Here is a 12948-nt window from a genome sequence, read left to right on the forward strand (position 1 = left end):
TCCATAAGGTTCACCCATGTAATTTACCTCTGCTATTGCAGGGTTATCAGGATCATAAGCTTCTTCTTCAGAAGATGCCTCTTTAGTACTGTTGGATGCATTTTGCCATCCATTCAGACTTTGGGAAATCATGTTGACTTGCTAAGTCAACACTTTGTTCTGAGCCAATATGGCATTCAGAGCATCAATTTCAAGAACTCCCTTCCTCTGAGGCGTCCCATTATTCACGAAATTTCTCTCAGAAGTATACATGAATTGATTATTTGTAACCATGTCAAAAAGTTCTTGAGCTTCTGCAGGCATTTTCTTTAGGTGAATGGATCCACCTGCAGAATGGTCCAGTGACATCTTGGAGAACTCAAACAGACCATAATAGAATATATCCAGAATGGTCCATTCTGAAAGCATGTCAGGAGGACACCTTTTGGTCATCTGATTGTATCTTTCCCAAGCTTCATAGAGGGATTCACCATCTTTTTGCTTGAAGGTCTGAACATCCACTCTAAGCTTGCTCAGCTTTTGAGGAGGAAAGAACTTAGCCAAGAAGGCTGTGACCAACTTATCCCAGGAGTCCAAGCTATCCTTAGGTTGTGAGTCCAACCATGTTCTAGCTCTGTCTCTTACAGCAAAAGGGAAAAGCATGAGCCTGTAGACTTCCGGATCTACTCCATTAGTCTTAACAGTCTCACAGATCTGCAGGAACTCAGTTAAAAACTGATAGGGATCTTCTGATGGAAGTCCATGGAATTTGCAGTTCTGTTGCATTAGAGCAACTAATTGAGGTTTCAGCTCAAAATTGTTTGCTCCAATGGTAGGGATTGAGATGCTTCTTCCATCAAACTTGGAAGTAGGTGTAGTATAATCACCAAGCATCCTTCTTGCATTATTGTTGTTAGGTTCGGCTGCCATCTCCTTTTCTTGTTTGAAAATTTCAGTAAGGTTGTCTCTGGATTGTTGTAATTTAGCTTCTCTTAGTTTCTTCTTCAGAGTCCTTTCAGGTTCTGGATCAGCTTCAACAAGAATGCCCTTTTTCCTTATTCCTGCTCATATGAAAGAGAAGAGAACAAGAAAAGAAAAGGAATCCTCTATGTTACAGTAAAGAGGTTCCTTATTGTTAGTAGAAGAAGAAAGGGAATAAGAGTGAAGAAGAATGGATAATCCAAACACAAGGGTGAGGATAGGAGCAGAGATATGAGATGAAGAGAAGTGTTAGTAGATGAATAAATAAATAGAAGGAGATGAGAAAGAGAAGAATTCGAAAATAAAATAAAATAAAATTAAAAATTAAAAATCCGAAAATTGAAATTGAAATCAAATTAAATTAAAATTAAAGCAATTAGTTAATTAAAAAAGAAATTTGAAAAGAGGGAAGGGATTTTCGAAAATTAGAGAGAGAGAGTTAGTTAAGTAGTTTTGAAAAAGATAAGAATCAAACAAAAAGTTAAGTGGTTAATTGAAAAAGATTTGAAAATTAAATTTTGAAAAGATAAGAAGTTAGAAAAGATTTTTGAAATTAAATTTTGAAAAAGATGTGATTGAAATTTATTTTGAAAAAGATTTGAAAAAGAAATTTAAAAAAGATTTGATTTTGAAAATTAAAGTTGATTAGTTGACTAACAAGAAACAAAAAGATTTGATTTTAAAATTTAAAGATTGGACCTTTCTTACTAGGCAAGTAACAAACTTTATATTTTTGAATCAATCACATTAATTGTTAGCATTAATTTCGAAAATGTAAAATAAAAGTAAGAAAAAGATTTTGAAAATTAATTTTGAAATTTTCGAAAATCATAGAAGAAAAATGAAAAAGATTTGATTTTTGAAAAAGGTTTGAAAAAGATAGGATTTTTAAATTGAAAATTTGATTTGACTCATAAGAAACAATCAAATTTCAAAAATTTTTGAAAAAATCAACTCAAATTTTCGAAAATTATGAGATAAAAAAAAAGGAAAGATATTTTTTTTATTTTTGAATTTTTAATGATGAGAGAGAAAAACATGAAAAAGACTCAAAACATAAAAGTTTTGGATTAAAACAAAAGATGCATGCGAGAACACTATGAATGTCAAGATGAACACCAAGAACACTTTGAATGTCATGATGAACATCAAGGACTTATTTTTGAAAATTTTTTAGAAAAGGAAATATGCAAGACACCAAACTTAGAAATTTTCAATGTTTAGACACTATGAATGCAAAAATGCATATGAAAAACAACAAAAGACACAAAATAAGAAAATATGAAGATCAAACAAGAAGACTTGTCAAGAACAACTTGAAGATCATGAAGGATGCAATGCATGAATTTTCGAAAAATGCAAGAAAGAGATAAACATGCAATTGACACCAAACTTAAAATTTGACTCCAGACTCAAACAAGAAACATCAAATTTTTTGTTTTTATGATTTTATTAAATATTTTTTTTGGGTATTTTTCGAAAATTAATTGGAAAAGGAAAATAAGGATTTCAAAATTTTTAATAGGAATTCCAGGAATCTTGCAATGTTAGTCTAAAACTCCAGTCCAGGAATTAGACATGGCTCACTAGCCAGCCAAGCTTTCAGTGAAAGCTCCGGTCCAAAACACTAGACATGGTCAATGGTCAGCCAAGCTTCAGCATGTAAATCAGACATACAACAGCTAAGTCATTAAATTAACTTGCCTCTATGCTGATGATTTGGAAGCCTCAGTCCAAAAGAATTTAAACATGGCTTTACAGCCAGCCAGGCTTCAACATTTTTCATGAAACACTAGGATTCATTCTTAAAAATTCTGAAGAACATAAAATAATTTATAAATTTATTTTTTTTTCAAAAATAAGAATAATAAAAACAAAAACTTAAAATTAAAATAAAGTTACCTAATCTGAGCAATAAGATGAACCGTCAGTTGTCCAAACTCGAACAATCCCCAGCAACGGCGCCAAAAACTTGATAGGCGAAATTGTTATTCAAATGTAAAATTTGTTGTTCGTTCTCTCCCTGGCAATGGCGCCAAAAACTTGGTGCACAATACCATGGTCCAAACATAACTTCACAACTTCGCACAACTAATCCAGCAAGTGCACTGGGTCATCCAAGTAATACCTTACGTGAGTAAGGGTCAATCCCACGGAGATTGTTGGTATGAAGCAAGCTATGGTCATCTTGTAAATCTCAGTTAGGCGGATAATAATTGGTTATGGAGTTTTCGAATAATAATAGTAAGTAAACAGAAAATAAGGATAAAAATACTTATGTAAATTCATTGGTGAAAATTTCAGATAAGTGTCTGGAGATGCTGTATGGCTCTAGAACGTTTGCTATCCTACTGCTTTTATTCAATCCTTTCTTACTCCTTTCCATGGCAAGCTGTATGTAGAGCATCACCGTTGTCAATGGCTACATCCCATCCTCTCAGTGAAAATGGTCCAAATGCTCTGTCACAGCATGGCTAATCATCTGTCGGTTCTCAATCATGTCGGAATAGAATCCCTTGATTCTTTTGCGTTTGTCATCACGCCCAATAATCACGAGTTTGAAGCTTGTCACAGTCATTCAATCCCTGAATCCTACTCAGAATACCACAGACAAGGTTTACACTTTCCGGATTCTCATGAATGCCGCCATCAATCTAGCTTATACCACGAAGATTCTGATTAAGGAATCCAAGAGATATGCGCCCGGTCTAAGGTAGAACGGAAGTGGTTGTCAGTCACGCGTTCATAGGTGAGAATGATAATGAGTGTCACGGATCATTACATTTATCATGTTGAAGTGCAACGAATATCTTAGAATAGGAATAAGTTGAATTGAATAGAAAATAGTAGTAATTGCATTAAAACTCGAGGTACAGCAGAGCTCCACACCTTAATCTATGGAGTGTAGAAACTCTACCGTTGAGAATACATAAGTGATAATATGGTAGACATGGCCGAGTGGCTAGCCTCCCATGAAGGTCTAAGATAGCATAAAACTAATCAAAGATTATCCGAAGATGGTCAAAAATAGACCCCTAAATACAATAGTGAAAAGTTCTATATATACTAGACTAGCTACTAGGGTTTACAGAAATAAGTAATTGATGCAGAAATCCACTTCCGGGGCCCACTTGGTGTGTGCTTGGGCTGAGCTTGAATTTTACACGTGTAGAGGCTTCTTTTGGAGTTGAACGCCAAGTTGTAACGTATTTTCGGCGTTCAACTCTGGTTCGTGACGTGTTTCTGGCGTTTGACTCCAGAATGCAGCGTAGAACTGGCGTTGAGCGCCAGTTCGCGTCGTCTACTCTTGAATAAAGTATGGACAATTATATATTTCTGGAAAGCTCTGGATGTCTACTTTCCAACGCCATTGAGAGCGCGCCATTTGAAGTTCTGTAGCTCCAAAAAATCCATTTCGAGTGCAGGGAGGTCAGAATCCAACAGCATCAGCAATCCTTTGTCAGCCTTTTATCAGAGTTTTGCTCATGTCCTTCGATTTCAGCCAAAAATTACCTGAAATCACAGAAAAACACACAAACTCATAGTAAAGTCCGGAGATGTGAATTTAGCATAAAAACTAATGAAAACAACCCTAAAAGTAACTAGATCCTACTAAAAACTACTAAAAACAATGCCAAAAAGCATATAAATTATCCGCTCATCAGATGGCAAGTTGAGGGTGGAAGTTCCCTCTCTTGTCGTGATGTGGATGTGGAGAAGGTGGAAAGACACACTCCTTCGATGTGAAAAGGCACTCTCCTTCGTGTATCCTCTAGGAGAAGGTGGAAAGGCACACTCCTTCGATGTGGAAAGGCACTCTCCTTCGTTTATGATCCTCCTGGAGATGCGCAACCTAGAGACCAATGTCTGGTTTAGCTACCAGATGTGTCGGGTTCTGGAAAAATAACCGACACGTGAGCTCACGGCCAGTAGGATAGTCATTCATCATATGCATATGTGTGCTTTGTTTGCTATGCCTTAATTGGGAATGCCTAATTGATATATATCACTTGCTACTTGTATTATCTGTTCATTACTTGTGCTTGAACTTGTTTGGTTGTTTGCTCCTGTTGCATTATGGATGATGGAGGAATGGAGGAAATGGAGAAATGGTTTGGTGTTAGGTGTGGATTGAAATTGAGTAAGTTAGGTAGATTTAGAATACCTACCCCTGTTTATGGCTTCTGTTTAGTACTTAAGTTGGATAACTGAATATACGGAGTTCTAGGATTGCCTATGACATTCTCAGGACCTTATTTATTATACGCGTGGCACTTTTACCATGCTGAGAACCTCGGTTCTCATTCCATATTTGTTGTTGTTGTTTTTCAGATGCAGGTCGAGAGGCTCCTCGCTAGGCGTCTAGATCTTGTGAAGCAAAGTAATCCTTAGGTGTATTTTGGTTTTCTGTTGTATATATATATATATATGTATTTAGCTTACTCTCTAAGTAACTTGTGTATGCTGTTCCTCTTAGAGGTTGAGGGAGAGATAGGAGTTTACTTTGGTATTTTAGTGTACTTTGGGAATACTTATGTAGATATATATATATTCTCCGGCCAGCCTTAGCTTCCCAGGCTGAGTGAGGGGCTAGTTATGCTGTTTCCTTGGCTTTCCTTTATTCTTTTGCTTATCTTTATCATGTTCCTATTAGGTTTCTTAGCACGCAAGTAACTCTTTCCATTGAGCGTTGCGCTTTTCATTTTTATGATCTTGTTTCACCCATTTTTTTCAAGGCTCCTAGTCTATTATATTCTTTCTATTATTATATATATGTATTTTATTTTTAGAGGTCGTAGCGGTCGTAGCACCTTGCCACCTCTGTTTTACATCCTAGGTGTAAAGCTTTGTGTGGTAGGGTGTTACAATATACAAACTGGAGATATATTTAAAGCCCGGTTTGCAAATTGTCATTTTGATGAATCAAAATTTCCAACATTAGGAGGAGAGAATAAGCTTCCTAAAAAGGAACTTAATTGGAATGCATAATCGTTGTTGCATTTAGATCCTCGATCAGGGCTATGTGAACTAGAAGTTCAAAAGATTATACATTTGCAAAGGATAGCAAATGAATTACCTAATGCATTTTCTGATACAAAGAGGATAATTAAATCCTATATACCGGCTGAAAATGCTCCGATTCGAGTTGAAGTCCCAGTCGAATAAATTGCCACCGAAGCAAATTCACGCCAGAAGCGTGGCAGGCCTGTCTGTTCTAAAGACAAAAATATTCGGAAAAAAAGAGGTAAATACTATTCTTGTTAAAAAAACATAGTAAAGACACCTGCAATTGTCCAAAATTCTGATATAATTTTAACTCCAGAAGACGTTCAAGTACCTGAAATTTGTGAAAATGACGAGATCTCGATAAATTATGGTTTTACAAGAGAGAAATGGAACCAAAATAAGACAATTGTCAATAAAATATTTGCATATAATGTGGCATTAAATATCATGCATAAAAGTAAGGATCTTGAGCCAAGATCAGTCGAAGAATGTCGACAAAGAAATGATTGGCCAAAATGGGAAGAAGCCATGAAGGCTAAGTTAGACTCACTTACAAAATGTAAAGTCTTTGGACCTGTAGTCCGTACACCAGAAGATGTAAAATCTGTTGGATACCGATGGCTATTTGTGAGAAAACGAAATGAGAAAAATGAAGTCGTACGCTACAAAGCTCGACTTGTGGCACAAGGTTTTTCACAAAGGCCCCGTATAGATTATGAAGAAACATATTCCCCTGTAGTGGATGCGATAACATTGCGTTATTTGGTCAGTTTATCCGCGTATCATAAATTACATTTGCATTTAATGGATGTGGTAACAGCCTACTTATACGGCTCATTAGTTCGTGATATCTATATGAAAGTCCCTGAAGGACTAAAGATATCTAAATCATCCAATGAATATTCACAAGGGTTATACTCAATCAAATTGCAAAGATCTTTATATGGTCTGAAGTAATCTGGATGAATGTGGTATAATCGTCTTACTGAGTATCTGGCTAAAAACGGATTTAAGAATGATGATATCTACCCATGTGTTTTCATAAAGAAATCTACATCTGGATTCATTATAATTGTTGTGTACGTTGATGATTTAAATATCATTGGAACTCCTGAAGAGATTTTAACAATTATAAAAACTCTAAAAGAAGAGTTTGAGATGAAAGATCTTGAAGAGATTTTATATGGATAAGTCACATCCATTAAGTACCCCAATGATCGTAAGATCTCTAGATGTGGAAAAGGATCAATTCCGTCCTGAGGAAGAAAATGAAGATATCCTTGGTCCTGAAGTACCACATCTTAGTGCCATTGGAGTGCTAATGTATCTTGCGAATAATACACGACCCGATATATCATTTGCTGTGAATTTACTAGCAAAATATAAGTTCCTCTCCAACCAGAAGACATTGGAATGAAATCAAACAAATCTTTCGATATCTTCATGGAACAGTTGATATGGGACTATTTTACCCAAATGGATCTAAGTCACAATTAGTTGACTATGCTGACGCTGGATACTTGTCTGATCCATACAAAGGGAGATCTCAAACAGGATATCTGTTCACATATGGTGGTACAGCTATATCATGGAAGTCCACGAAATAGACGATAGCAGCAACCTCCTTTAATCATGCTGAAATACTAGCGATTCATGAAGCAAGTCGCGAGTGTTTTTGGCTCAGGAGTTTGATCCAATATATTCTGTCATCATGTGGACTGATTGATCAAAAAATAGCTCCAACTGTCTTGTTTGAAGATAATACAGCATGCATTGCACAACTTAAAGGTGGATACATCAAAGATTCGCTCAAGTGATAATCTGGCAGATTTATTTACAAAGTCACTCCCAAAATTCTCCTTTGAAAGATTGGTACATCAGATTGGGATGCGCCGATTTTGAGATATTAAATGATGTCGACAAGAGGGGGAGATTGTACTCTTTTTTCTTTCGTCAGGTTTTTTCCATTGGGTTTTTTTTATAAGATTTTTAACGAGGCAGTTCCATCACTAAGGATATTGTACTCTTTTTTCTCCACTAAAATTTTTCCCATTAGGTTTTCTTTAGTAAGGTTTTAACGAGGCATAATCCTGAATGGTCATCTAAGGGAGAGTGTTGTGATAAGGTGATGATCTGGATGCCCATTTATTATGGACAGTTTACATTCTTTAAAGTGAATGACATTAAAGAGGTATTGAAAAAATAAGCATGTTACCTCTATAAATAGTAGAATGTAGTTTCACATTTATACACACCATCAATAACAAATATTTCTCTCTCTCTTTATACTGTTAATATCTCTCTATTTACGTTACTATATATATGTTAATAAATATATGAATCATTTTTATTGATTTAATTATATTAATATTAGAATCTTTTATTTATACATTTTTATTTTATATTTAGTATATCTTTTATTCTTTTATTTATTTTACAACAAATATAAAATTTATCCATTTATTGATGTGGCAAAGTTTTGGGGGATGATTATTAATTGATTTTTATTATTTTGTTTATAAGAGTATTACATATATGCGAAAAGCATTAAATAATTTTTCGACAATACAAATATACAATGCTTTTGATGTGTCACTCGAGGCTTGCTTTGATCTTGCCATTTGTTTCGATAATGACATATCCATTAATTGTTGACGGCTGAAGTTGATGAAACCAAGGAAAATATCCCCATCCAAAATTGCATGATTCGCCACAAGTCCTCCCTCAATATTATTAGCTGATAATGAAGTTTTCTAAAACTTGTGTACATATAAAAGTGAAGGTGGAAATAGAAAAAAAAATTGTTATTTTTGTATAAATTAATTATGAGGAGTGTTAGGGCCAGCAATTTTTGTGGTTTGTAACCATTAATTGGTCATCAATAGTGTTTTTAATAGTGTGAGATTAAATTCAATGGTATAGAATCATTCAATTTTCTCTTGATGGTTAAATGCTGGCCAACTTTTTAAAAAATTGCTGCCCCCTAAACTTTTTCATTAATTATTATATAATAATTTAATTAAATTATTAAATTATTTAATAATTTTTTATTATTAATTTTATATGAAAATAACTTGAGGTGGATTTTCATTATAATTAATTAAAACTAGAAAAACAATGTGTATTTTTTTTCATATATTTTTAGTATGAAAATGATTTTTTATTTTTTTTATTTTTATTAATTATTTCTAATATAAAATTACAATATAAACAAAAACAATCATATTTTTTTGTATTTTTTTTTGTATGAATCCCGCTAGGAAGCCAATGGAATATTTATACAATGTGTACAATGGGTTATGAGTTAAAAAATAAACATCACTCATACTATTCAGAATAACCATTCGGGTACTAGGGATAATAAACATCTCATGTTATGAAACCACTCATCCCAAAAGTTTAAGCTAATAGGAAAATGTAACACTAATAGTTATATCTCTAATACTGAATCCAGTGACGGAACTTGAAACAAAATTTTGGGGTGGAGATAGAAAATAATTGTCAAAATATTTTTGATATGTACCCCCATTTAAGATAAGCTCGTCTAATCTCATCTCTCTGGTTTGGGTGATATTGCCAAATTTAAAGCCGTTTTTCAATATCTCGTTCCAAAAAATTAAGGTTAAAGTGAACTTTTGAAGGTTATATCTCACTTTCTTCGTGATTCATTAAAGTAGAAGAACTATCTACAGGTGTTGATATTGTAAAAGTTATATGTTCTCCTTCTTAAATATTAGCCTTCCTCTTAAAAAATGTATCAATTCTTTGATTTTTCATTATTATTTTATATAAAAATTTGAATATATATCTTGTAAAATATATAAAGAAGAAGTTAGAAGGACAAATATTAAAATTTATAATATTTATTAATTTTTTATCAATTTATACAAATACAATAATATTAATACTTATTGAATATTCTATTATTTTTTATCATATAAAAAATTAAATTAAATAAATATTAAAATATAAAATAATATTAAATTAAATAAATAAAAAATATCCAATTTTTTATATTTGAACTTAAAGATAGAGAGAGTGTTGTTTATTGAACTTATTAGATATTTTAACTCATAGTAAAGTATTTAAGTCAATTGAACTATTTTTTATCTTTTGAAAAAATACTACTAAATTTTTTATAAAAAGTTTGGGATCATGGCCCCCCTTGTCTGAACTAAGCTCCGCCACGGACTGAATTGGACATCCCTAAACTTCCATTGTACACATTGTACAGATATTCCATTGGCTCCCTATACTTCCTCTTTTTTGATATTCCATTGGCTCCTTATACTTCTTCTTTTTTGTATATATCTTTTATAGTATAAGAAATAAATCTTTTATTTTCTTTAATTTTTATTAAATATTTTAATATCATTAAAAAACATATAAAAAAATAATATCTATATTATTTAGGATTTAATTTTGATGCACGATATAAAATAATTTTATAAATATATTTAATTATATAATATGAAAGCAACAAAAATAACAAATTTTTTATTGCGTAATTATTTAAAATACTGAATATAATTAGACAAAATTTATAAAACGTTTCTTGAGTAACTTACAAATTTTATCTTCAAAATATTCGATTTTGAGTAGTTTCCACACTAACATAGTAACATGCACAGACACCATTGCCATAAAACCATGTATAAATATGGAAAGAAGGGCAAAAGGCTCATTGTCGGAGTGTAAAAGACTGCTGATACCTTTCTTGAGTTCTATTCTAACTCAACATGGTGAGCGAGCGTTTCTCTTCAACAGGTTTCAATCTCAACGGAATCCTTGACGGTTATGGTTCAATACAAGAAGAGCATGTTGAGTTTCGAGTGGAAGACACCACCAACACCTCAACAATAACGGAATTTCTTGGAGACATGAATAACAATAATCCAATCTCTTATAATGAGAAAAACGAGCCCCAGCAACATGATGATTTCAAGTTTGATAACTTGGTGCTAGAAGAGTTCAGCTTTTACCCTGATCCACATCAAAAGACACAACCATTATTATTGCCACAAAAGAATAATAATAATCAATCGTTAGTCAGAAAAACAAGTTCGGTTGAACCACCACGGTCGCCACCTCCGCCTCCTTCATGGGAGCTCCTCTGCAGTTACGGAAGCAGGATCCAGAGGTTAGGACGGAGAAACTTAAGCGGCGCCAGCGAAGAAGCGAAAACTAGCACTAGCATTAGTCCCCAGAAGTTATCAACAGAGGAAATAGTAAGATTGGCAGGAGCAAGGTATGTGCAATACTCTTCACAATGGCAAGATAATTGGTTCATGCCAATGCATCCTTATGCTCAAATTGGTTTCATGATTTTGTCTGAAGAAGAAAATAGGGACATTGACCTTGCCCAATTTCTCCTAGCTTCAGCTGATAAGATTGGGTGCCAACAATTCGAGCGTGCAAATTCATTGCTCCTTCAATGCCAATGGAATTCATCAAATCTTGGGAACACAGTTCAGAGACTCGTCTTTCATTTCTCTTGCGCACTAAAAGAAAGGCTGAATAGAGAGATAGGAGGGATGGTGTTAGAGAGGAATTCGCAGAGGGAACTGGTTGAAGCAATGCAAATGGATCATAACTCGGCGATTGCATGCCATCAAAAGCTTCCTTTTAATCAAGTGATGCAATTTGTTGGTGTGCAAGCTTTGGTTGAGCATGTTGCATCAAAAACCAAAATCCATTTGATAGATCTTGGGCTTGGATATGGGCTGATGGCGACAGTTCTTATGCAAGCTCTGGCAGAGCGAAGCGAAAAGCCGGTCGAGCTTGTGAAGATAACTGCCGTTGGATGTGGAAGCAAGAGGGTGCTAGATGAGGCAGGGAGGAGGTTGGTGAGTTTTGCCAAGTCCTTGAAGTTTCGCATTTTGTTTAAGACAGTTTTTGTTGAAGACATTACAGAATTAAGGGAAGATCATTTTGAGATTGAAAATGATGAAGCTGTGGCCGTGTACTCTCCCAATACCCTGAGGATTTTGGTGCCAAGTCCTGATTCCTTGGACAACTTGATGAGGGTGTTAAGGAAGATTAAACCGGCTATTATGGTTGTTGTTGAGATTGAAGCAAACCACAACTCCCCTTTATTTGTGAATCGATTCATTGAGTCCTTGTTTTTCTTTTCAGCATATTTTGATTGCATTGAAACGTGTCTAAATCAGGAGAATGAGTGCAGGATGAGATTAGAAGCAATATTATCTGAAGCAATACGAAACATTGTTGCATTGGATGACAAAGAGAGAGCAGCTAGGAATGTGAAGATACATGTTTGGAGAAGGTTTTTTGCGAGATTTAGAATGTTTGAAACTGAATTTAGTGAGTCATCGGTATACCAAGGTAATTTGGTTATTAAAAAGCTTGGTTTGAGTAACATTTGCACGTTAGATAAGAATGGAAAGAGTCTTATCATTGGATGGAAGGGGACCCCAATTCACTCCATCTCAGCATGGAAGTTTCTTTGAAGGTCATCGTACAAAAGTTAATATGATTGCTAAAGAGTATTTACAAATTTCATATATTAATTGATTAATTATTAATTATTGTGAACGGTGTGGTAGTTACCAACCGTTTGGTTTGTATCCAATTGTTCAAATAAGAGCAAAAAGTCAAGAACTGTTGCTCCAGGAAATCACTTTGTAATTGAATTTGAAAAAATTCTTTGTTTGCCAATAACATGTCTCTTAAAAATTTAAAGCATGCTTTGTTTCCTATGTGCAACTATAAATATTTTTACAAAATGTTTTAGAAAGAAGTGTGCTTTTTAAATATGGGTTTATCTATTATGTCTTAGGATATATGTTAAGATTATAAAATAAAAAAGTTTTTATTGAAAATATAAAAAATTTATCTTGTGAGTCTAAGATTTTAAAAATATTTGGTAATAAAAAAATATTAACCAAAAACCGTCAAAATTTATTATTTTTGGCTTTATTTAATGATTTTTTAATAAATTAAATGTTAAATAAGACAAAT

General features: G+C 33.7%; 1 protein-coding gene and 1 non-coding gene across 2 annotated transcripts; both read left to right on the forward strand.

Annotated features, from left to right (window-relative positions):
* Positions 1-402: 402 nt before the first annotated feature.
* On the forward strand, positions 403-510 carry LOC148544021 (small nucleolar RNA R71). The gene has a single exon (XR_015901350.1). It is a non-coding gene; the product is annotated as a small nucleolar RNA R71 (small nucleolar RNA).
* A 10196-nt stretch (positions 511-10706) lies between these two features.
* Positions 10707-12437, forward strand: LOC107615215 (DELLA protein RGL1-like). Its single transcript, XM_016317314.1, has one exon. It carries the CDS (start codon positions 10707-10709, stop codon positions 12435-12437), a length of 1731 nt encoding a protein of 576 aa, XP_016172800.1.
* The last annotated feature ends 511 nt before the right edge of the window (positions 12438-12948 follow it).

Source organism: Arachis ipaensis, chromosome B9, assembly GCF_059453495.1.
Source record: "Arachis ipaensis isolate K30076 ecotype BB chromosome B9, ASM5945349v1, whole genome shotgun sequence".
NCBI lineage: Eukaryota > Viridiplantae > Streptophyta > Magnoliopsida > Fabales > Fabaceae > Arachis > Arachis ipaensis.